This window comes from Pipra filicauda, unplaced genomic scaffold, assembly GCF_003945595.2.
Source record: "Pipra filicauda isolate LSUMZ 115617 unplaced genomic scaffold, ASM394559v2 scaffold35_size7292922_pilon, whole genome shotgun sequence".
In the NCBI taxonomy this organism is placed as follows: domain Eukaryota; kingdom Metazoa; phylum Chordata; class Aves; order Passeriformes; family Pipridae; genus Pipra; species Pipra filicauda.
The window spans coordinates 1,671,867-1,698,606 of record NW_024104487.1 but is presented as its reverse complement, the minus strand read 5'-3'; the positions used below and the strand labels follow the sequence as shown (position 1 = coordinate 1,698,606).

At 35.8% G+C, this 26,740-nt stretch overlaps 1 protein-coding gene across 3 annotated transcripts in view; it reads left to right on the top strand.

Annotated features, from left to right (window-relative positions):
* JAK2 (Janus kinase 2) overlaps positions 1-26,740 on the top strand; it is an 85,741-nt gene that overhangs the window by 46,830 nt on the left and 12,171 nt on the right. For all 3 annotated transcript variants that reach the window (XM_027709699.2, XM_027709700.2, XM_039384516.1), the window contains 18 exons: positions 2,026-2,149; positions 2,938-3,055; positions 3,578-3,723; positions 5,130-5,448; positions 7,418-7,537; positions 9,592-9,749; positions 10,076-10,187; positions 11,815-12,001; positions 13,282-13,409; positions 13,911-14,045; positions 15,646-15,733; positions 17,814-17,941; positions 18,708-18,846; positions 20,164-20,315; positions 21,334-21,484; positions 21,770-21,906; positions 23,129-23,318; positions 24,216-24,340. In XM_027709699.2, the coding sequence (XP_027565500.1) occupies positions 2,026-2,149; positions 2,938-3,055; positions 3,578-3,723; positions 5,130-5,448; positions 7,418-7,537; positions 9,592-9,749; positions 10,076-10,187; positions 11,815-12,001; positions 13,282-13,409; positions 13,911-14,045; positions 15,646-15,733; positions 17,814-17,941; positions 18,708-18,846; positions 20,164-20,315; positions 21,334-21,484; positions 21,770-21,906; positions 23,129-23,318; positions 24,216-24,340 (2,657 nt within the window). The remainder of the gene's footprint in view (positions 1-2,025; positions 2,150-2,937; positions 3,056-3,577; positions 3,724-5,129; positions 5,449-7,417; positions 7,538-9,591; positions 9,750-10,075; positions 10,188-11,814; positions 12,002-13,281; positions 13,410-13,910; positions 14,046-15,645; positions 15,734-17,813; positions 17,942-18,707; positions 18,847-20,163; positions 20,316-21,333; positions 21,485-21,769; positions 21,907-23,128; positions 23,319-24,215; positions 24,341-26,740) is intronic.

The window sequence follows — 26,740 nt, the reverse complement described above, 5'->3', positions numbered from 1 at the left end:
AGCAGCTTAACACTTGAATTTAAGAATATGACTTGGAAATTTTTTCCCGTACAGTGTCCTTACAGGGCTTGTTAGCTGTTTGGGTATATGTGTTACTGAGACGAGGTAAATATTCAGCATTTCCTTGAAAAGTGTGTGGCATTTGTGTAGAGGCCTGGCTAGTAATTCTCACATGCATTGCACTGTAATTGATCTGAAATTATTTGGGATACAGATACCACACAGCCTTAAAACTGCCAAGTTAATTGTAACTGCTTTATAGACAACTGATATGTAGTGTAGTGTAGTTGATCCCACTTCACACATCAAAAGAGAGCCATGTTGAGTTTTTGGGATAGGTTTCTTTTTAACTCCATAAAATATTTCTCATAATTTGGATTGATCAAATATGTTTTATTGTGCCTTAGATTTGCAACATATTTAGATTTACAGTCAGTCCTTCAGTTACTAATCCCTTTGGGTTTGTTCCTGTGGAGGATTTGTTTAGTTTTGGTTTCTCTTTTGTTGCTTTACGGAATTCTTTCCACTTCTGTAGTTTCCTGTAAGTGTATGACTCCTTTCCATAGAAAATCATGTGTTAGGACCTGCAGTTCTGGTATGTTTTGGTGAGCTTTGGTTTAAGAAAGCATCAGATGATTGGCCTATAGATTTCAGCAGTTTAATCTTCACAACTGCACAATAGAACTCTTGTCTTAGCCTTTTTACTCTACCCCTACAGAGACAAACTTATTCTGTATCAAATTTAATAAACTAGTTGTTATTTAAGAATGAAATATGTTTTGTTCTACAAGGGTATGTGGTTTTATATGTGGAGTTGATTCGTTGTTTCATCCAACAGATTGTTTTACATGTAGTTTAGATGTGATGAGAGAAATTTGGGGTCTGCCCCCTTCAATAATTACCTAGATGGTGTCCAGAACAGAAAGAAATAAAGGATTTCTTTTTTCTCCTGGTTTCTTGTGGGAATTTCAATTATTTAATTCTAAGTCTTTGGTTAGGGCTGTGTGTACTTTGCCTTTTCCCATGATTCTTTTGTCTCCTAATGTAATTTTAAGTTACTTTTATTGCCTTTACCTGTCTTTTTTATTATCTTTTTCCTTTTCACCCCAAAGTGTATTGCTTTAATGGAAAGTTTTCTTTAGTTATGACTTACTATGACTTTGACACTGTAATTTTTCATCCTACTGTCTCACCTCTGCACCTGTGCCTCTTCCTGTCTTCAGAATATGTTTGTCAGTGTTTGCGGTTCATCCTTTTGTGCTGTCAATTCTCTGGCATTTAGCCTGTTTTCCAAATCTAACCCTGGCATCACATGGATGCACAACACTGCAGCATAATACAATGCTGTGGCATCTGTTGTATGTTAGCCTGTGCTTTCAGCTGGGAACCTCAGAGCCAAATTAAAATTCTGGTACTGCTGAGGAGCTGATGCTCAACTGATTTCCAGAGTTTGTGATTAAATAGGATTGCTTGTCATTAACAAAATCCTAAATTGTTGAGGGAAAAAATATTTTCCAGTTCTGTTTTATTAACTATATATGTTTGGGTTTGTTTTTAACTGAGTTACTAAAATGAAAATGGCAGGTGGTTGTCCTAGTCATGATGACTTTCTTTGTATTGCTTTACTACTTATTTTTCATCTGTCTAAAGTCTTAAAATAAATCCCTTGATCTGATTTTGGAAAAAGTAAGAAAAAAAAGTAATTTACTGTTTCTAAACTGAGATGCTAAGAAGACATTGTATTAAATGCCATATAGAAAAAATCTTGCAATCTAACAGTGAAGTACAGGATAACAGGTGAGCACAGTCTGCAATCAGTGAACATAAAGGAAGAATGAGAAATTAAACTATCAAAAGCAGTTTGAAGGTTATGGATAATGATTGCAATGCTGTTGGCAATATTGATACCTGTTGCTGATAGCAGTGGAGCGCTGTGCCAATCTGCTAATTTTAACCGACAACAGTTTTCTAATACTTTGTGAAAACACTTTCCTATAGACATTTGCTTCTCTGTTCTTCCTTTAGGTATCATGCCAGTGTACCATAACATGTTTGCGCTCATGAGTGAAACAGATAGAATGTGGTATCCCCCAAATCACATCTTCCATGTAGATGAAGCAACTAGACTCAAGCTAATTTACCGGATAAGGTAATCTACATCAAATGTTATACAACTTTCATGGTCAAAGAAAACTATGTGAGAAAACACAACCATAGGATATTAAGTTGAACCGTAGTTTCTCTTAGAAGATATGAACAGATTGTTGGTGTTATCTGGAAAAGAGATAGATAAAAGAATCAAAATTATTGGAGTGGTTTGAATAATATATTTTATCAATTTTCTATATCCCATATATTTACCAATGTCAGATTGAAGAATCAAACAGTAAAAAATATAGAAGTAAAAATACTATTTTTCTTAATAACGATGCATCTCATTTCCTCTGTGCTTATCTGTTTGAAATTAGTGATGGTTCCAAAATGCGGAGTAATTATTCTGTGTAGTCAGGCATGTGTCTGCAATAGAACCATTTTTCCCAACCTCATATTTGAATGTAGACATCTAAAACAATAGTCAAAGTTTTCCTTTTGTAAAACATTTTGTTTATTTACATTATATAATGTGGCCTGAGTGTTTCTTTAGCAACTGTTTCAGAGGAAACTAGAAGACACTAATGAAATTATCTGTATTCTGATGAGTGAGAATAACTTTGCAAAGGTCCTCATTCCTATCACTATGGTTTATCACTCTGCTTAAATGTTGTAGTAGTTGGACACCACAAACTGGATCTGAAGCCTTTGTTGACTAACTGGGATTTCATAGTGGTCCTCCAAAGCAGCCAGCACTAATTACCTGTATATGAGAACAATGATGTCTGAAGTTGGTAAGCAAAAGTATCTGTTTATTGACTTTTCCTTAAATCTATTTCCCAACAGGTTTTATTTTCCGCACTGGTATTGCAGTGGCACCAACAGGGCGTATCGGTATGGCATTCTTCGCGGTGCAGAAAGCCCTGTTCTTGATGATCTTGTCATGTCTTATCTATTCGCGCAGGTATGATTTGCTTGCTTCTTTTTTAATGGAGATTTGTAAAGGTTGTCAGTATTTATTCCCTTTCTGTCTTCTGATAGTAACTGTATAGGCTCTTGACAGCTTGAAGCCTACTCGAGATGAAAATTAAATTCCATGTCCTATTGTATGTTTGGAGAGATGAAGCTCAAATGGCAGTTTTAGGGGGAGCAGTGAGAGTATGTAGGTTGAACTGACACAATGTAGAACATCCTCCCCATATTGACCTTTCTGAGATTTGAAACAAAAATATTTTGAAAATGGCATTTGTAAGCATGATGGCAGATAGTGTTGCTTATGAACAAGTGCATCACTTTGTGGATGAAGGAGTTCATTCAGAAGAATGGAGTCTTTAAAAAAAAAACAAACAAAAAAAATCCCAAACAAAACAAACCTAAACAATCAAACAAAACAACAAAAAACCCCCCAACAACTGCAACCCAAACCCCTTTAATTGATAAGCAGCAGTGCTATAGTTTTAATTTGCTTTCTTGCGTTCTTTCTCAGTGGCGAGCTGATTTTTTGGAGGGATGGGTACAGATGCCTGTTACTCACGAAACACAAGAAGAATGCCTTGGAATGGCTGTTCTAGATATGATGAGAGTGGCCAAAGAAAAGGACGAAACCCCACTGGCTATTTACAATTCAGTCAGGTAACTCCATAATTCATAACTCTTTCACACCTATCTGATATCTAAAAACAGTATTTTTGCACATTAACATCTGGGAGGAGATGTTCAGCTGCTGGCAATTGATGTATTCAAATGGTTATATAAATCTACCTATAGTGTAAACTAGAAATTAATAGAAGACTTGTATCATCATGGCCATTCATGTTTTGGGGACATAGATTTGGCTCTCTTAATGAAAAGTAAGGCAGCAGCTTCGCAATAATTTGAGGTGAGACACCCTTCTGGAAGTCATCAGATCCAACCCCCTGTTCAGGGCCAACTTCAAAGTTAGATGAAGTTACTTGGGCCCTCATCCAGTAAAGTTCAGAAAATGTCCAGACTTTGGAAATTCCACCATATCTCTGGGCAGCTTTGTCCTGTGCATGACCATGCTCATGGAGGAAGATTTTTTTCTGTATCTAATGAGTTTCCTTTGTGATACTGATAATCCTCTGTTACCTCTTGTTCTTTCACTGTGCATATCTGAGAACTATAATTCAGTCTTTTCCGTAACTCTCCGTTGATTGAAGACAATTAGTAGAACACCCTACTTGAACCTTCTTTTTTCCAGGCTTAGTAACTCAGGCTCCCATATGCCTCCTCTCTCATGTCATGTGCTCTAGGTTGTACACCAAAGTGAATTTGATAAACTCAAGCAAGTTCAGCATAGATCTGCACAAAACAGTTAAGAGCCTGGAGCACATGACATGAGACAGGAGGCATATGGGAGCCTGAGTTACTAAGCCTGGAAAAAAGAATTCACTTTGGTGTATCAACCTAATGAGTTTCTACTCTAGCTGAGTTAATTCTGTCCCTGCTTGGTACTTAATGCTTGATGTTTGTCTTTTAATGAGACCTAGCAGGAAGAGATAAAAACAGAATGAGACAACGAATTGGCCAGCTTGTTGCAGGTAGTAACTGCAATTCTTTTGCTTCTGATAAAGACTGTGGACTGTGATATAGGAACTTCAGTGATAACCAACCACAGTGTTGTATTCTACCAAGAAATTTGTCCTTTATCCATATAGTTGCATCTACCTGTGCAGTATTGTCTTTCCAACTTCTACACCAAACCAAGCAACTGTGTAACTTCTGCTGCCTTACCTCAAAACTGAACTAACGAAAGAATAGACATCTCTGGATTTATGGAAAATGCATTATGTAATATATGTTGCAACTGGAAAAGGGAAAAATGGAAGAAAACACAGGGCTGTATTTGAAAGAGCATACTATAGATTGAAGGATCCTTGTTATCCTACAGTTTAAAAAATAAGGGTACATTTAGAGGAAATGATATTTTCATGTTGACTTGTTTAGCACAGAAGTAATGATCTTTGCTGTATTTAATGGATAAAATCAGTAGTTTTTTTCTGATTATGTATTCACAGCTACAAAACATTTTTACCTAAATGTGTGCGAGCAAAAATCCAAGACTACCACATTTTGACACGAAAAAGAATAAGGTACAGGTTCCGCAAATTTATACAACAGTTTGGCCAATGTAAAGCTACTGCCAGAAACTTGAAACTTAAGTATCTTATAAATCTGGAAACCCTTCAGTCTGCCTTCTATTCAGAGGTTTTTGAAGTAAAAGAACCTGGTGGAGGTCCTGGAGAGGAAAGCTTTGCAACCATTGTCATAACTGGAAATGGTGGAATTCAGTGTTCGAGAGGAAAACTTAAAGACTGTGAGACACTTGCAGAGCAGGTAATTTTTTAGAATTATTTTAATAACTGTGCAGTTTGTCATATAACAGAGTAATTAGCTTATGTTAGAAGTTCTAATTTACCCCAAGTAAATTTGGTACTTCACAGTAATGATACAATTTCCATATGGCTGAGGATAACAGAAATATATTGTCTTAAACAGTGCAGGATTTTAAAATTAGTTCTTTATTGAAGTATTAGAAGAAAGTCATGTAATAGTTCAGTGCTAGACGTACAAAAAATTGTGCTGGACCTTCATGACTGTAAAAAATGTGGAAAAGTAATGACCCTTCCCCAGGTATAATAAAATGCACAAGTTCCTCAAATTATCTTTGAAAGACGGGATTTAAAGACTCCAAACACCAGATGAATTTCCCTGTACCTCTTTCCTGCTGCAGCTAGACTCCTACCAGTATCTGAGTTAGCAAATTTAAAGTGACATTTCTGTGACTGCAGAATCCATCTAGTCTTTGTTCAGGAATTAAATGCTAAATGGTTCCTATAAGTGTTAGTAATCACATCGTGACTGTTCATTCTGTTGAGTTTACCAAAACATGATGCAAACTTATAGCAGTATACATTGAGAGTGCAGGAATTTCCCAAAGGTAAAAGTAAATGCAAAAGGAAGCACATGTGAGTTTTCCAAAATAAATGCATCTGTTTGCTACTTTTTATTCATAATATATAGCAGTCAAGACCAAACTACAAAAGGTTGTATTTTACCGTGTGCTGTAATAATTTGTAAAGATAATATATGCTGGAGGTTTTTTTCAATAGTTAACAAAAATAAATCTGATTACATACCCAGGTTTTTTAAAGTGTGGTGCTCTTAGATAATTTGTACACAATTCATGTATACTATGCTGTTTAGGCCTGGCAACCAAGCCTTTAGTAACAGTAGTGTTTAAATGGATCATCTTTCCTATAGAGATTGCCAAATTATTTTTTCATAATTAAAAATATTATCATTCCATTATTGAGAGAGACTTCATATATTTTCAGTGGTACAGAAACTGTTTATAAGGTTGGTTATGAAAACCAGTGAACCAGTATGGCTGCTTGTAAATGTGATCATAACTCTTGTTTCAGCAAACTTTACTGATGAACATTTATTAAGATGTTGAATTGAAACAAAATTTTTTTTATTTGTATAGAATGACATATGTGGGGTAAATTGGGAAGAAATTTATTCTGCAAGTTCACATTTTCAACAACCAGATGAACAAATTAAGCATCAGAAACTTCAATGCATTTGAGATGATTTATGTGTCTCATTGGGGTAGTCTGATTTGAATAAAATCTATTTGCTTAGGAAGAATAATTTTGGATACATAAATCTAGCTTTATTTAGAGCTGTTACTTATCACCTGAAGTTCTACTGAAAATAAAACAAAGTATGATTTTTATGACAGTGTAATTTGACTTGTGAAAGAATGAAAGTAGTGGTACAGAATATCATAGTATCAAAAAGTACCTGTACTTGCTGTCAAAAAAAAAAGTGTCTTAGATTTTTGTTTAGTTAGGATTTGTTCTTCAAGTTACCTAGTCAGTGATGACCATGGCTGATAGGACAACTTTCTCTTACTGTTTCTTCATTCACACTAAATCCATCTCTTTGCTAGCAGATTTTGTAGCTCTCAAAACAGTAATCAAAATGTTCCATTGTTAATTCTTGCAAAATACTACAGAGGAAAAAAATATCTACAATTGTAAAAAGTCAAACCTATGTATGGATATTTCTGTTCACGGTTCCTGGATCTCTGTATATTCTTTAAGTTACATTCCTAGTGATGGTTCCATAAACACAAAAATCCTTTTTTTATTTGTAATTGCATGTTGAATGTTTTATGATCCTCTTTGTTACCAGCTTACAGGTTCAGAATTGTAGGAATTCCAATGCTGCAAATAGGTGAGGTTTTTTAATTGCCATTTATGTTATTACTACATTATGTACCTAATATTTGTTGCAGGATTTACAAACGTACTGTGATTTTCCTGATATCATTGATGTCAGCATTAAACAAGCAAGCCAAGAAGGCTCCAGTGAGAGAAGAATTGTCACTATTCACAAACAAGACAGCAAGAATCTGGTCTGTTTACTTTGATTGCTGTTCTTTCAAATAGATGTTGCTTTGAGCAGACTTATGTGATTGTTGTGTATTTAGTATTTTATAGCCAAATACTGTGTTAATTAAGCATGAGGTAGAACTAAATGCATTTTGGCAGCATAAGTGGTGTATTGGAACAGTAAAGGTCTTCTGCATTCAAAGCTCTGTGCATGGAAAGGCATATTTATATCTGTGGAAAATTTCTGATATACAGATTGATTCTTTTGTTATTAGAGTCTTGAACCTGTGTCTATTGTTTTAATTCTCAAGTGTACTGTTTCCATGGCATCATGCTAAGCTCTCTGCTAGAGACCAACACATTGAAAAACGCTTCAAATTTCTCTGAAGGAATGATGGTACCCAAGTATTGGGACAAAATTAAGGTCATTGCTTTTACTGTTTAAGATTCTTTGAAGAAGGTCTTAAGAAAGTGTTTTATACATGAATGTAAAAGGTTTTTTGTTTGAACTCCAGCATTGCACTTGAGTCAGGTTTTCCAGCAGGTATAACTGTCACAGAGTTGTGTGGTCGACTGACCCTGGCTGGATGCCTGGTGCCCACCAAAGCTGCTCTAATCACTCCCTCAGCTATATAGGGGAGAGAAAATACAAAGAAAGGCTTATGTGTTGATATGTCATGGGGGGACAGTACTCCATGAACTCCAGTGTGAATCCTTCCCACAGGCTGCAGTTCTTCATGAACTGCTTCAGCGTGGGTCCCTTCCACGGGCTGCAGTCCTCCAGGAACAGCTCCGTAGTGGCTCCATAGTGCCAATAAACAAGTTTCAGTGCAGGCTTCCATGGGGTCACTACCTCCTTGAGGCAAATCCACATGCTCCGGTGTGGTGTTCTGCACGGGCTTCAGGTGAATATCTGCTCCACAGTAGACCTCCATGGGCTGCAGAGGCACAGCCTGCCTCACTGTTGTCTTCACCACAGGCTGCAGCTGTTTCCTGTTCCTCTTAATAAGGAGTTTCAAGACTCCAAATTCTTGGCACCTGCTCAAAAGTACCAGCTTTTTTAATTGCTGTCTAGCAAGGAACTTGCCAAAGAATTGGTTTCAAGTGCTAAGTGGGTCCCCATTGTCACAGGGAAACTAGTGCAGCACATACTAAAGCCCGCTCTGTTGGGCTGCACTACTTACTGAATGAAATCTAGGGTGACTCAGAAAATGGCAGATGCTTCTCTATTTTTCTTTATTTGCAGTAATAAATATGTTGTAACAGACAGATTTAATTTTGCTCTGCTCTTACCTGTTCATTATACTGTGAATAGACCTTTTCCACACCCATTTTCCTTTGCCCACATTATTTTTCTCCCAGCTTCCATGCAGTGTACCTGTCTTTCTAGTAGTCAAAGGTGAGCTTCTCTCTATGATCCAGCTCAGGATGCCAGGCTTTGCTGACTAGTAGTTAGGTTTCCAGGCAGGTACTTTTCTAGAGATTTTTCTTTGCTACTTGAAGGCAGTCATATAAATCTTTGATAAGTGAAGGCTTTCCTTTAGGAAGAAGAGAAACACTGTGTTGGCAGTGAAGTAGGTGTCTGCCACGCTGAGTTGAATCTACTCAGTTTTTCCCTTTCAAATGTTCTCATGTCAGCATTCCTCTGCTGTTTCATATATTTAGAGTAAGATGTTTGGGTTTTTTTAATGGCAGATTTCATAGAATCATGGATGGTTTGAGTTGGAAGGGACTTTAAAGATCATGTAGGTCCAACTCCCCCACTATGGGCATGGACAGTTTCCAGTAGACCAGGTTGCTCAAAGCCCCTTCCAGGGATAGGGCATCCACGTCTTCTCTGTTTTGTTTGGTTTGTGTTTGATTTTGAACACTGAAGATTGTTACAAAGTTTCGAGTGACAACAAGAAGGTAGAACATACAAACAGCAGTTAAAAACTACTCTTATTCATAACTTTAATGCATGCATATGTGTGTAGCTTTTATACTGCTAGCATATCCAGGAATTTTCTGTTGCCTACTAAAAATTTAAATTCTCTCTCTCCTCCCCCTCCACCATTTTTCTGGGTCAATTTAACAGGAGGCTGAATTTCAGTCGTTAAGAGAAGCTCTCTCCTTTGTATCATTAATTGATGGATATTACAGATTAACTGCAGATGCCCATCATTATCTCTGTAAAGAAGTAGCACCACCATCAGTCTTGGAAAATATCCAAAGCAACTGTCATGGACCAATTTTGTAAGTAATTTTTTTAGCAATTTAACAATGTGATATTTGAAAGATGAGCTTTAGTTGACTGTGAACTGTGATGGACATCTTAAAACGTGCTTTTATGTAACAAGAAATGCTTTTCCTCTTATTTTTCACTTTGCAAAATACATAAGCAAACACCCTAAATATTGAAAAATAAAAGGGGAAAAAGATTAATTTAAAGGAAGCTGTAAAAAAATTGCAAGTTTGAATTGTTGTTACATTAGGTATTTGTTAATATTGCTCATTAGCCAATCTCTGATATTCCTGGATTTTGAAATTATATGATATTAAACATTTTTTTTTTACTATAGCATGGACTTCGCTATCAGTAAACTGAAGAAAGCAGGTAATCAGACTGGTTTCTACGTCCTTCGCTGCAGTCCTAAAGATTTTAAAAAATACTTCCTTACCTTTGCTGTAGAGGTTTGTATTCTACCTTAAATAGTGCCTGTTTAATCTTTATTGTGGTGTAATGATAAGCCTGGGGTGTTCAGTAAATGATTCTGAATTTTCCCTCCAGAATGTTTGTGTCATGTGTGTATTCTTAGCTACTTCTGTCAGACTGGCCAGCCTTCAGGGTCTTGTGAGCAACATCAAAGTGCTTGTTTGGTAAAGAATTGCTAATGGCACATACCATATGCCTAGGAGACCAAGACAGGAAGAGGGAAGACAGCTTGGGGATGGTGATGTGGGTCTTGGCACTGTAGTAAATATTTGGGAGCTGGAGCAGTTGGATGGATTTATTTTATTTTTTTTAAATTTGGTTTTTTTTAGTTAAGTCTTTTTTCCCTAGGATTTCTGCATATCTCCTCCCCCCTCACCAATAGGACTGACTTAGACAGAGTTGATTATCCAAGAGTGTCTCCTTCACAAGTTCTTCTGGGTTCGGGTCCTGTCCCCATCCCCAGTACTGGGCCAGCAATATTATTTGTCAGCTGTTATGTCAGCACAGGTTTTCTGAGGTGTCTGGTGTTAGCTAGAGAGAAAGCCACCCTGAAAACGCATGCACTTCTCACATAGGTAAAGAATGAGAAGTACCCCTCCTACATGACATTGCAGTTAGTGATAAGACAATACCTCAAAGCTTCTCTTTAATTACATTAACTTAAAACCTTTGGGGTTTTAAGTAGGCAAGGTAGGACATGGGATTTCCTACTGGTGTGCAGCAAGCTAGCGTGTTTGCTAATACTGACAGAGATATGTACATCTCTGAAAATGAGAAAACAATGTTGATGTGTGAATGAAGAAGTAAACATCAGTTTCACAGAAATGTTATGTCCAGTCAATTAAGTGTTTGATAAGGAATTTTATAAACCAAGATATCAGTTTCTGAGGCAAAAAGTGAGAGTCAAGCTTGTGAGTGAAGCCTACCATTGCCATTAAGTGACTTGGCCCCAAGTTTTCTTCCCTTGTTCTGAGTCTTGCACAAGTCATTGGAAGGCTTTTGAGATTCAGATTTTGTTGGAACATTTGCTGCAGTATTGAGGTGAAGAACCAGGAATGCACTATTAAGAGCTTATCTTGTTTAAAAATGTTTAATGGTATCTTTTCAAGACTCATTGAATAATTCAGTGCATATTGAAAATCTATGCTAGGAACTAATTTCTTAGAACTGTACGGTAGATAACAGAAAAACAGAACTATAGCTGAGATCTCCAAATGCCTGCCAAAAGAACATGGAGCAGAACCATTTGGGCTATTGCTTCCAATAAAATTTTGTTTTGATATTACCCAATGTCAGAGTGAATAAGCTTTCATTAATAGCTCTGAAGGATTTTTCCTAGGATCCATTATCTGTTTTCTCAGCTCCATCTTTGCAGCTTTCATTAACATTTGTTTTTCTCTAGCATCAACATGCTAGTTCCAGTCATGGGAGTAGAGTCATGTTTTCTCAGAATCAATATTACATAGTGAGAACAAAATAACAAATTATGGTCATATTTTGCTGGAGCATTCTTTCTTTAATTAATAGAGTGCTATACATTTAAATAAGCTTTCAAATATTAAATATTAATCAATTTTATTTTTAATGGAAAAAAAATCTCTGCAGCGTGACAATACTACAGATTATAAGCATTGCTTAATTACAAAGAACGAGAATGGAGAATATAATCTTAGTGGAACGAAGAGAAGTTTTAGTAATCTGAAGGATCTCTTGACCTGTTACCAGACAGAAACTGTCCGTTCAGACAGCATAATTTTCCAGTTCATCAAATGCTGTCCTCCAAAACCCAAAGGTAAGAGAAATATTATTTCTAAGCAGAAGGCTTTCAAACTTCTAGATTAAAGATTTAAAAATAAGTTAACACAAATGACTCTCAGATAGATACCTGTGTTTGTGTGAGGTTTTTTAAATTTCACTGAGCTATTTGTTTGTCTTGTTAGTCATAGTGTTCAGTCCCAGTGCCTGCCAAATTTTATTTTGGTATAAGATGGTCTTCCAGAAGTAACCATGGTAGCCAGTTTCGTGATTAGAAGTAAAACTGGTTTCTTAATTGAAGTGGATTGTGTGCAACAGCATTTCTTCTTCAGTCAAGTGTGTTCATGTCTTGAGAAGGAAAGAGTACTTAAATGTATCATTTATCACTGAGTATGGTTTCATAAGCAATGGAACCGATAATGTCAGTGAATTTCTGTCATTGTTGACATCTTAACTGAGTTATGCCAAAGCTGTACTGTGATTTCAGCTTCTTTTTAACACTGAAAAATACACAGGGAATAGAGCTTCTGCCTGAGGAGTAGATTTTTCTTGACTTCATGTTAAATTTTTTTGCCTACCTTTAATATTCTTAATATCTTTCTCTTTTATGAATTCTGTTAACATCTGCCATTCTAAGTAGTATTACTTACAGTTAATATTGGTTAGTCTTAGACTCTATCAAAGTCCCTACTTAAAGAAAAAGTTGTGACAAAAGACTATTTGATATCACTTCTGCCCCTCTCAAATTTGACTGAAAATAGCTAATGGATTCAAAACCTTTGAAAAGATTTAACAAGTAAATATGTATGCACATTATAGAGAATAATTTTGTAGACTTATTCAGTATGAAACCAAAAATGTATATGCAGCAGAATTATAAGTTATTGAATAAATATTATCATGTGTTACCAGATACTCACGAAGATATACCTTTCAGCTTTAGTTGTAGTATCATACCTGCTCTACTCTGTAATATAAAAGAAGGTGACTTTCATCCCCTTTTCCATCCCTGGTTGTTATTACAGCAGCAGTTAAAATGTGAAAGAAGGTAGGAATATTTTCAGAATGTTTGTCAAAAGTAGGAGTACTTAAAAAACATAAAATAAGTGGGTGAAGCTAGATGCTTTTGCTGATGAGAAAATATCAGACTTTGAATTAAATTAAATATTGCATGGTTTTTTGAATAAACTATTCTTGATGTAATATCTTGTTTGAGTTGAATTAGCCACCCCTCATTAATCCTTCTCAAACTATATTGGTTTAGTTTTATATTTTACAAATTTTCTGTGGCTTTCCTTTCCCTCTTTCTTCTCCCAGATAAATCAAATCTCCTAGTCTTCAGAAGCAATAGTGTTTCTGATGTACCTTCATCACCTACGCTACAGAGACACAACAATGTCAATCAGATGGTCTTTCACAAAATCCGCAATGAGGACTTGATATTTGTAAGTCCATTAGTTGCTTTTTCTACTGCAGATATTGGGTTTAATACATGCCAAGTTTTAAAAACCTCTGTATGTGTTTAAAAGAGTCTTATCTGAGCCAGGAGATTTTGCTGTGATCTTTTCTTAGAGTTGTGGAAACAAAATATTTATTTTCATTTCCCGCCAATGCAAATAATTACTTCTGTAAAATTAAGAAGCTTCCTTTTGACTGCAATAGCAGTTGTTTGCTTCTAGAGCTATCTAAATACATATTTAATATAAATTCCTTCCTCTCTGGTTCTTGCAGCAAGTTATTTTCTGAGATTCTTGAGGAATCAATAAGAAATAATCAAAGATTTAAGATGTTTCTGATATAGTTGCTTCCTTTTCCCATCAATTTGACTCTACAGCCAGCACACCTCTGAAGATTTACATATATGTTAATTAGGGATTTTTTTTAAGAGATCTTTTGCAAAACAGGCAGATATTTCTGATTTTTTTCCCACCCTTCCTTTCTTATAGGAGGAGAGTCTTGGACAGGGCACATTTACTAAGATTTTCAAAGGTGTAAGGAAAGAAGTGGGAGACTATGGCCAGCTCCATCAAACGGAAGTTCTTTTAAAGGTGCTGGATAAAGTGCATAGAAACTACTCTGAGGTTGGTGTCTAGTGCTATTTCTTCTGTAACATTTGTCAAAAGCATTACTTTTCTTAAAATAAATGCGTATGTGTTATATAGTAGAGTGCTGTATTGTTTAACCAGGCTCATTCTTGGACTTGTGACAAACTGGGAGTATGGATTTGAGACTGACTTTGGGAAGTACACCTATGTATTTTATTTCCCCTCTCCCCACCACCCATCAGAGAATTCAGAGCTACCCACTGAGAACTGAAGAACAGTTTAGTTACTCAACTACCACAGAAGAGGTGGTATGGCCTCAGAATTGTCTTAACGAGTACATTGCATACAGATGAGGGACCAGCATTTATGGTAAATCACTTTCTTTGGATAAACCGTTTTCAGTGTTTTGGAGTCATACAGATTCTCCAGTGAAATCAACATTTTGGATCAAGTAATAGAAAATCAGAAGTATTTATGTATGAGAAACACTTGCCATATATAGATTTGCCCATATTCACTGAGGCTTTCCACTTTTTGAGTGAAGCTGTTAGCAAACCTGAAATGCCTTTGTGCAAAAACTAATACACTGGTGATGTAATTGAGCCCAAGACTGTGTATGTTATTTTACAGACTTTCACAAGATGTAGTAGTGTTTATTATATTAATATAACTTCATATGGCTGTTTATTGTTTATTTAAATATGTAATTGATACAAATTCCTAATTAATATAGCTGTATTTACAGCAAGCCTAGAGAACCAGTATACTGTTTACTGAACTTTTCAATTACTTAAGACAAATCTATATGAAAATGCGAGCAAAAAAGAAAGACATTTCAGATGGCTAATATTGATAAGCAGTGTAGGCATACACTTCGGACAATTGAAAACAATGAAGAAACCATAAACCTATTATAATTTTAATAAGATGGGTAATATATTTACATTTTGAAGTTGAGTGGAATCCGTTACTAAAAGCTCAGAGAGTATGGAAATAAAAATATTTCTGAAGGAAAAATGTGCTCATTTTGACCTTGCTTTGTTGGGCGAATGATCAGTACACAAGCAAGTGTACTTGGAGATACTGCTGAAGAGAATAAAAAATTATTAAAGAAATAAAAGCATTTGAAACTTTCCTGACAAAGTTAGATAAGGTCTTGCAGTAATGGATGAATTATATAATACTTGTGTTTTAACTCAATAGTATGCTAAAAAGAAATAAATTGGAAACTGAATAGTGCATTATGACAGAATAAATTAGAAACTGAATAGTGTGTTGTAAACTTCTCAAAGTTAAATGACATTGAAGAAAAGATTCCTTTTAAAATGTTGAGATACATCTGCCTGCAGAAAAAAAGAGATTGCTAACCCATCTGGAATGTGGATTATCAGTTACTTAGAAAAAAAAAATTAGACAAAAAAACCCCACAACTGAAAAAATTCAAAACAAAAAAACCAAACAAAAACTTCCATAAAGCAACAACGAACAATATAAAATATGTTACATAGGGTCTTTGCAATGAGATAGAAGTTGAAATGTTTTCACAAATGCATATGATTTTAATAAATTTATTAGCATTTTAGGGCTTTCTTTTCACTGATATTTATTTTTTCTCACTCTCTCCCCTACCAAAAAGTCCTTCTTTGAGGCAGCAAGTATGATGAGCCAGCTTTCTTACAAACATCTGGTGTTAAATTATGGAGTCTGCGTATGTGGAGAAGAGAGTAAGTAGAAATTAATTATCTTTTTGTAGTGATTTTATACATCTCTCATTAGAGTGTGAATAAAGAACGGAAAAACAGGGGAAAAGAACCATCAAAACAAAACAATTAGAGACAGCAGCTGGGCAGCTAATACATGTTTACATTGCAGTAGTATTCCTCTTGGTGACTGAGAACTAGTTAATGTGGTGATAACAAAGAAAAGGGAAACGTTGTCTTAACTACAGTCGGTGTGAATAGTAACCTCTGTAAATGACTGAGTCATGTCTGTTCTGTCTGAGGATCTCACATTTGAAAAGTCTTGCTGAACCTCTGAAACATGTTTTTGAGATGCCAGAGAAGTTGCACCCCCTATGTTGTATCAAGTGTGGTTAGCAAGAAAGGGCAGTGCTTGGCTACCCAAAAAAACCTTCATTTACTGTGATCAGAAACTGCAACCCTTTTCCACACATGTGCTGACTTCATGAGCACAAATATAGCTTTGGGAAGTTTGGTTTAGAGGTCCCATTCTGAAAACACGAGGTCCTATTACTTCAACAAAAACACTACAAAGTATTAACAGCAGTAAAATCTTTTTCTTGTCTGCAGAAGTTGAATGTCTTTTCAGTTTAGCTGCCTTGTGACTGTGTATTTATAAGGGGAGTTTTTTTAAGAACACCCGAAATACATTTATACCATCTTGTAATGGAATCTTTATTTTGAATGGTTTTCATATGCTCATGTATGCTATCTCCAAATATGCACTGCTGGGTCTCACTTTGGCAGTATTTCCTCTTCATGCAGTCTTTGGGCAGAAATGTCAGTTTGCCCTAAACCCTTTTTTTTCTATGATTAGAAATTTGTATGAAAGAAAGCATTTTATAATAATCGTATAATCATATTATGTAGATGGTTGCCATTATTAGAGAGAAAGAATTTCCAAAAGAGAGAGTGGGTTCTGTATCAGGAATTACCTCTCTTAGAAGGCTGGAAGAGGTACAGCACTATGCTTTGCCAAGAACTTGTGCGAGCTTTACAAAAACAACCCAAGGGTTTTTTTTTCTATTTCTGTAGTCCCTGTACCCCACACAGGGACTATATATAAAATTTCAGATAGATCAAGTTTATAATTGACAAAAATAATTATTTATATATATATATATAGTTACTTATTTCACCTTTAGATCATGGTTGTCTTCTATAGATTGTTCTGTTTCTGAAGGCAAAAGACATTACAATTTAATAAGAGCTAGTTACTAAGAAGTAGGAAGAAGCAGCTGTTATTGATTCTGTGGTTTACATGATGTACAGATTTGATGAAAATTGTTTCACATAATTGCAAAAAAAAAAGAACAAATTTGCTGTCTATAAAATGAATTTGTTAAAAAATCAGTTTATTTATTACAGGCAAATATAGTACCAGTAGTTTTCCAGTGTCTTTAGAGCTTAAATAAGAATCTAAATAAGAAATGCTCACTATTGCAATGTGAGCATGTTGCAGCTGAGAGCAAGAGTTCAGTCCTGTAATTTGAAATTGTTGTGTTGAAAGTGATGAAGAGAACACTTCATCGCTTTGAATGGATCTTGTTTCTGGCGTTACTTGCTGGGTGACTGCATGGAGACATATGTCATATATATGTAGTACCAATACTAGTCTGTTTTTAAGAAGAGCATCTTTTGTCAGTAAAGCATTGTATCTGTCACTAAGAATATAGATTGTAAACAACAGAGAAGTGAATGACTTGAATGGTATTTGACTCACTGCTGTATACTACTATGCTTTGTCAGTAATAACATTATTTATTGTACCTTTCAAGTGAGGGTAGAATGATGCTTATTGTATTTTACCTAATTTTTAAAAGCCTACTAAGTCTAGTAATTTTGCATTTGAGACGAAATTACATAAACTTCCCCACGCTGAAGAAGTATAAAGAACACGGAATATTTGTGGCAATACTCAAGTGTCATGTAGCTTCAAAGTTATAGTTAAATCACCAACAAGCTATCAAAAAAGAGTGGTACTAAGAGTCATGAATCTGTCCTGAAATTTCATTATTTGTTGTTGTTTTTTTTAATTGTTACTTTTTTTACTATTATAAATCAGACATCCTTGTACAAGAATATGTAAAATTTGGATCCTTGGACACATATTTGAAAAAGAACAAAAACATTATCAATATTTTGTGGAAGCTGGAAGTAGCTAAACAGTTGGCATTAGCCATGCATTTTCTGGTAAGTAGTTGAATTTTGTTAATTCAAGTGTTTCGGACTAATGCATGTAGAAGGGCTGAGCAGTTACCCCAAATCTTCAAACTCTGAAGGGTATTTGAAATAGGCTAGGCATACACCTAGGCAAGGGCAGATTTATATCTTGAACAAAGTGTAATTGAATGTCCCATTCTTTTTTAATATACTCTATGTTTTACCATGAAATAAAAACACATTTCCAGAAACGTGTTTTCTACTTTTTTCCCCATGAATCACTCTTTTCTGGACTTCTCACCTAAGCTCATGATGCTGAATATAAACTGTTTCTTCATAGTGTTATTACTTACCCACTGGGAGGGGAAAACACTGTACTGTTCACACTGCTGATACATTCTTTTTGGGCATTAGGTCCCAACCTTACAGTCTGTTTAATTCAACATAAAGGCCATTTATCCGAGACAGGGTATGTGACTAGGTGAGTCTTTCCTTTAAGAGATTTTAAATGTTCTTACATTAATTTTAATGGATAATACTGATAAATTAATATTCTTCTGAGTCAACATACATCAGATGGTTTTAAACTTGAAACTTTAGGTAGGCAATGAAAATTGACTGGAAACCATAACTTTGAGAGGAACTGATGAAGTGTTTGAGGTTTGATAAACTTATTCTATGATCATTATTTTATTTGCTGATGTTTCCCTCATGCTGTACAGTATTGGTTTTTACGTAGCTCTTCAACCAGAAGACCTCTTTTGTCGGTATGTAAAAGATGCATTTCTGTTTATAGGAGGATAAAGGCCTTGTTCATGGGAATGTCTGTGCAAAAAACATCTTGCTTATCAGAGAGGAAGATAGGAAGTCTGGAAGCCTTCCATTTATAAAACTAAGTGATCCTGGCATCAGTATTACAGTTTTGCCAAGAGACAGTAAGTCTTCGTGTCAGCTTTCTTGTTCAGTGCTTCTGATTTGAAAAATAAGTTTGGGGTTGGGTTTTGTTTTCTGACCAGCATCTAAGGTACTTCTCTTATAGTAAGTTTCTTTATCTGTCATTTTATAATAATCTCTGCAGTCCTAGCCAAGCAGTTTTGAGCGTATCTTCTTTATCAGAAATAAACTACAGAAAACAAAGGCACCATTCTCCATTGTGTGAGATTTTTTTTTTCCCTGCTTATTCTCATTTTCAACTTCTTTTCACTGGTACTACTATTGGTATGCTACAATATAAATGTATCATTGTCATGGTTTGAGACAATCATATAGTCCGTTGCATTTGCACATAGCTGCTGAATTTAGTGTCCTGTAATTGACCGAGCATTTTAGAGCATGGAGAAACTTTCAGAACTGAAAGGAAACACACTTTTAAAATGCTGACTGGCAATTAAAAATCATCTTCAGTGCATGTCTTGGTGAATACCTGGAGCCGGTTGATGACTTTAAAAATAATAGGTTATCATCCACCATTGAGATTGTTTCAATGATTTATAAACAGCATAATTAATTAAAACCAAAGAATCTACAAGATTGTTATCCTAATGGAACTGAAGTAACCTTACTATTCTTTTTGTGGTCTTTTTAATAATTTTGGAAAAATTAAAACACTTCATACTTGGCAATCTTATATATCCCTAAGGAAATAATGCATCTAAGAGCCTATAAGCAATGTGGTGCCTTCATTTTCCAATAAACTATTTAAATTCTCCCTGTTCTAATGTGAAGCCTACATTAATCTTATGTGATCTCATTTTAAGGAGCTCTAGATCCACATCTCTACAATCCCATGTTTTAAATTGTTACTACAGTCAGTATCAATAGTTTAATAATCAGATAGTATGAAATTCCTTTTCATGGTACCTTTTGCTGTGCCATAATGTGCCAATCACTACAAAAGTAATTTTTACTCTTTGACATGTAGTTGCTTTGTGGTAGCTACTAAGTCTTGGTAACATTGTGGGAAATACACATATCAGAGAAAAAGTGTAATGTGGAAATGGTGTTAAGGCAATTTAATACCATTAGGCTTATCTTACAATAAAACTCATGATGCCCCACTCTGATTCTTATTTTTGTCCGTATTCTCTAACTTGCTTTTTTAGGCAGGAACAAAAAGTTGGAAAACTATTAAAAGCATGTTACGGAGTGAAATACTTATGTACATAAAAGTGATTTTTACCAAATCAAATATATGATGGAGTTTTCTGGTTATATTATTCATCTTAACATGTTTCCTTGGTATGATTGCACAGTTCTTCTTGAGAGAATACCATGGGTTCCTCCTGAATGTATTGAGAATCCCAAACAACTAAGCCTGGCCACAGACAAATGGAGTTTTGGTACCACTTTGTGGGAAATCTGCAGTGGAGGAGACAAACCCCTGAGTGCACTGGATTCTTCAAGGGTAAGTATTACTGGCTCTGCAGTCATAACAGTCTTTGACCACTTCTAATTTAAAACATCTGCTGTTGTAACTACAGCAGCACGTAAAGTGTTGTGGTACATGACCACTGTAGGAAAAAGATATTTCTGCTGGTATATAATGATCAGAAGAGATGATTTGAAGTTTGATTTTGTTATTTGTTTTGATTTTATGAGGGCAAAGTACAGTATTGTCAGTTTTATCTTGTTCATATTTCTGTTGCTTTGTTGTAGCAATGTATCACTTTAAACAAAAAATATTCCTAAAAATATTCATGGATTTTAATTGACATTATTCTAGGAATTGAACATCTTAAATACTGTAAGACTTTGTGTGTTGCAGACAATTCTATTTTAGCGAAACAAGAAATATTAATTTTATCTCAAATAGGGGCAGGGGATGGAGGAGAAACATATTCCATAAAAATACTATTTCATATGTATTCACTTCTGTAGTTGGAAGCAAAAAGAATACTTTCCTATGCTACAAAAAGATTTGTAGTATTATTTTCATAAATGAACTGTAACCTTCTCACAAAGCCTGATCTGATTTCTCAAGTATCTTAATCACTTCTTACAATAAGCTCCAACGGTTACCTAGACCATCTAAGTATTTAAGAAGTTGCCCTCCTTTCCTGTTGTCTACATTCTTTCATAATATCATGAAGCCCTTTACAACTGTGAGCTCAGCCAGCTTCACAGATGAATACAATTCTCTGCTGGACCCATCCAGTTGTGGTTTTATGGAATTACCAATAAAGGAGGTGCTATTTTTCTCATCTCTCTCTTATCTTCCTTCAGTAACTGTCTGAAAATTTCTGAACTGATTGCTCTAAATTATGCCAGCCTTTCTTTTGATGGAAAATGGTCAGATATACATTCAGTGAGATAACAAGCCTAGGTTGAGAGCTGTAATTTTTGGCTGCTCTGGTGAGAATGTTAAGGTTTCTGTAACCCCTAATGGTTGTAAAATGTAAAATGACTTATCTATTTAATTCCAGAAACTACAGTTTTATGAAGATAGGCACCAGCTTCCTGCCCCCAACTGGACAGAACTTGCAAACCTTATAAACAACTGTATGGATTATGAGCCAGATTTCAGGCCTTCTTTTAGGGCAATTATACGTGATTTGAACAGTTTGTTCACTCCAGGTGAGTCTGTGATACAGCAGGAACACGCTAGACAAAAAGAACCCTGGTTCCTATTGCTTCACTTTCATGTGGTGTCTTCCTTCTTGATACATTTTTTGCAATACATCTGTGTCTTTGACTGCAAATTACTATATAGAAATTAAGGTGGCTGTTAATATTCTACTGAGGTTGGAGGATGCTGAAGAAAGGTTGAACATGCCTTGACTGTAATAAGGTTCTTCCTTTTTTTGTTCATTACTCTGTGCCTTCTGTTCCCTTTCTCCTTTTCTTCCTTCTGCCTCTCAGATTATGAGCTATTGACAGAAAGTGACATGTTGCCAAATATGAGAATTGGAGCACTTGGATTTTCTGGTGCTTTTGAAGATCGGGACCCAACACAATTTGAAGAAAGACATCTTAAGTTTTTACAGCAACTTGGCAAGGTAGGCTGTTTAAAATTCTCTAATAGTCTAGGAAATAACTGTGTTTTTCAGTTATCTTTTTATGACCCCATATACATTATTTACATTAAAACTTCTGTTATAGAAATTAGTAATTTCAGTCATATCCAAGCACCACGTGCAGTCCCTTTTTTCTCTTTTTTCACTTTCACAGTATCCTTAGATACTGTGAAAGTTAGCTGGCCTTCACAATGGATCCAGTCACATCAAAAGGCCGGAGTATTTTTCTGCAATGAAGAGCTGGCTCTGACATAATCTTTATATATATACACATATATACACATACACACACACACACACGCTCGGTATTCAGTTAACAATACTCTGGAGCAGTCTTGCACAGCACTAGTGGGATTGGGTTTTTTGTGCATGCATATTCTGAGAAATCTGAATTTAATGATGTCTTTGAATTTAATAATGTATTCAAGATATATGTAGGCCTTGAACCTTTTGGACTTCAGAAATCGGTATTTGGTTACTAGTTTTGGAAGTCATTGCAGTCTGTCTGTGTGAAAGCATGCTTATACAGATGACTAACTGCAGTTGGCAGATCTTCACCAAGACCATTCATTTTTCCAGGATGGTTCCTCACTGGTATAAGATAGCAATGTATTCCTTTGGCTCCAAATACTAGTGGAAGCAAATCTGAAAACAAAGTAGCAGAACTACTTCTGTTTGCAGATGGCTGATTGTTGGCTGTAAGTGGTAGCATAGCATGGGAAGAACAACAGAGTGGTAGCTGTTGGCTGCATAAAAGGAGACAAAGACAATATACAGAGAAAGAGAAGAAAGTAGAACCAAGAAAAGGAGGAGAATTAAGGACTGAGAGGAAGGGATTTATGCAAGAGCAGGAAAAGGAGTATGCCAACTGACAGTTTGGAAGTGCAAGTAGAAATTTGGGAAGGGGAAGAAAATGAATGGACATCACACCCTCTTCTTGTCCTTATTTCCTGGACATTCCTTTCCTGTTTGCTTCCTTTCATAAAATATGTTTCTTTTAGAACTGATACCTGTGATTACTACCCCGATTTCTCTCAGGGACATTTTGTGGCATTTCACTTAAATAATGAATCATGGTCACCTTAATGCTTAATACAGTGAGCACTGAACAAACACTACAAATGCTGTACACTAAGAAGCACTAAGAAAGAGAGAATGATGTGGACTTGTTTTTAATTCCCAAGTATTTCCATTTGTGATCTAGGGAAATTTTGGCAGTGTTGAGATGTGCCGGTATGACCCACTGCAGGATAATACCGGAGAGGTGGTGGCTGTGAAAAAGCTGCAACATAGCACAGAAGAGCACCTTAGGGACTTTGAAAGAGAAATTGAAATACTTAAATCTCTGCAGCATGATAACATCGTTAAATACAAAGGAGTATGCTACAGTGCAGGTATGTGCTATATTGAGTACACCTTCAAGTGTACAGCTAAGTATCCCTACCGAGAAATTCAGAGAGGTAAGTGTTTATGAGAGTCACTGACTTGTCCTAGCTTTACCGGGACTTACAGAATACAAAACAAACTAAATAGTGTCTGTTGTGTATCTCAGTAAAAGGTGGACATTTTATTCAGTCAGCTTATTGCATAATTTCATTTATTTAGAGTACTGTTTTGACTATTTACATAGCTTTATGTAAAAGCATAAAGGACTTCCTAGAAAAGAATATAGGGTTTAAGTGGGAAAAATGCACCATTTTGTAACTGTTCTTGTTTTTTTCACTAAATGTAATATTCCAGAGTGGATATTACCAAGTTGTAGTACAACCTGTACAGTAAAAGAGTATAAGAAAAAGTTTCAGAAACAGATCTGTTTGAGTGAATTGGTGATGCCAATGAATGAAAGTATCAGTTCTGCCCAGGATCTTACTGTAAAAGAAAAATCTTGAGTTCAAAATCAGACTAAGTTTTTAAAGATGGTAAAATTGGTGACAAGTTGATGTTGCTTGCCATTGTGTTTCATCTCATCTTGACAACACACATGTACACACTTCTACTTTTCTTTCACAATAGTAGCTAAAGTATTGATGAGATGATCCTGATTAGTGATATACTAGTATATCAAGCATATCCACATTGTTGTTAAGTTTAAATCAGTGGCATTTCCTGAGCAAATGCGTTTAAGTAATATATGAAAAATTGCATAGTGATGTACAAATCAGAATTTAATTTTTCAGTATTAAGATTATTTTCTGTTACTCCTATTGATGTTCTAAAATAATTATATTTAAAAACTTGCCATTGGAAAATTGCAGAAAAATTAAGTGCATTTTTTATTGTTGTTGTAAAAGGTCGTAGGAATCTAAGATTAATTATGGAATATTTGCCGTATGGAAGTTTACGAGATTATCTTCAGAAACACAAGGAGAGGCTGGACCACAAGAAGCTTTTGCTGTATGCGTCTCAGATATGCAAGGTAGGAAATATCAAATTATTTATGGTTTTCAACAAAGTTTTGTCTGCAATATCCACAGAAAAAACCTTACAAAAATCAGGAGAGAGTCTCTGCCAGAGCCGAGATCTTCTGTAGACATTCAAACTTCCACATGGTGAAAAGAGCTTGCTACTTCCCTGCTTGAAACTGGCCTAACTCATGAACTCTTCATCTGCCGGACCTAGTGAATGTACAGAGGGTTGCTTGCAACTTAACAGCTTTTCAATCCTATTCACATGCTTCACTGAAGCACGGTGATGTGGGTAGTCTCCAGCAAAAGCTCCTTGATGGGCAATCTGTGGGGAATGAGGTGAGAAAACAGAAAATGTTAGCAATTTCTGTGGCAAGTGTCACAGAAAGAATTGAACGTGTGACCACCTACACAGAGGGTCGAAGAGCCCTCTGATCTGTGTGTCCAAAACAAGAAGTCATTCTGCAGTAACACACCTAAGAAATTCTCTCAGAATTATTTCTGCAACAAAATAACTGTTAGGCTGGTAAGTCACTGAAAACAGTCTTTGTTCAAGCAGAACTGGAAGAGTCTTAATACTCAGCACCAACTCCAAGGACTGTGACTGCATCTTTCATAGAATAATGATGCAACAGGGACCTGAAGGTGCCTGCCATGTGTACTCTCATAAGAAGCTGTGGAGCATATGTAAGTCTTCAGGCCTTTATTTAAAGCCTGGAGGAACAATAGTGGCAATATAAGTCAGGACCCTGGTCTCTGACACAGAGGTATCTGATGGGAAGACTGGAAGGTGGATTTTGACCTTTGCAGGCTGTGCAAGTATGGCAGGAATCTTTGGGAAAGGAGTTGAATTCAGAAAGTACAAAGGAAAAGGGTCTTGATATGTGTTTACGTATACATATATAAAAGAATCTTCAAAATATTACAGGTCTTCAGGATGGTGAGAAATCAAAATAGCAGATGAAATGACTGCTTCCTAAGTACTAAGCACCAGCTGAGACAAAGGGAGCTAAACTATGCCTCCTGTCTCATACTTAGAGTGGGAAAAACATCCTGCTTTCATGTGACAAACCATGGGTACAAACAGTATGAAAATGTGGGAAATCCGCATAGAACTTGCTCTTAAAGAAATACGTTTTCACTTCTAGGGGAAGCAAAGTCTAAGAGTTACAGTGAACATGCCTTGCTTTGCACTGTATGACCTGCAAAGTAGAGGTTATATCGATTGCTTTAAGATTTCACTCTAATCTGCAGCATTCTGTTACTCCAAAGCAGCTTAATTATAAACATAGTAAGTACCTGACACTGTGAAAATGGAATCTGAATGCTTTTTCTTCTATTTTTAGCTCTTTAGCTGTTTTTCCTTTTCTTACAATGTTTGCTCTTTCAGCATCTTGCATCTCTTTTTTCTGCTGTGCATTTCTGTCACTGTAATTCTTGGGTTTTTTTAATCAAAAACCTTTCTTCCTCTGCCTTGCTGCTCTCCTCTCAAGTGTATTAGAGAAATGAAGGCATGCCCATATCTGACGGTTGAGATGAATGTGTTTGGCTGCTTGCTGTGTTTTGGTTCCTTGCTACAATACTGGGAAAGGATTTTCCCATCTCTTAATGCTTAAAATGCTTCGGGTGTCCTTGCTGAAGAGCACAACTTTAAAGATAGAAACATTTGAAAACACATAATTAAACTCCATTGTGAGAATAGTGCCACAGGATTATGATTTCCACTTAGAATTTGCATGACTTCAACTAAACATCTGTCTTAGATTAGGTGTTTTCCAGGCTAACAGATAAGTTACTATCATCAAACTTCAGGGCTGTTTTCCGCATAGTACCTACTAATAAGAAAAAGCTGTAGCATTTGCATAGACTAGTTGTACCAGAAACATGAGAGTCTCATTTTGAAGAAGCTAGGTTTGGTATTTTTCCAGATGGCAGTAAGTAAGTGGGCAGTGAAGAATGGGACATTTTGGAATGGTTTTGTTCTTGGAATGGGCTGTGAGAGAACAGTAATGCCACCCAGCGGTGCTGAGGGGTTATGGAGTCTGAGAGGAAAGTTACACTTCAGAGCCAAACTCTTTCTGAGGTTCCTCACATAAAAAAAAAAAAAAAGAGAGAGAAATAAACCTTTTGACATTAATAGTATAACGTTGATGTTCAAAACTTTTGTGTCCACCAACCCTGTTACCGTAATTTATTACTTTTCAATTGTGTTGAAGGAGTGATATGGTTTCTTAAGAAACTCTGAAACTGACAGCTTGCTTTGTGATTCCTTTCACATAGGAGTTGGGTATCTTGGGCTGTTGTGTGGAATCAATTTCTGCCTACCATTGCTGTCTAAGCAAGACCTTCTTGTTGTAGTAATGCCACACTGGCTCCTTCCATATTTTGTTGTTAGCGAAAATAATTAGGTG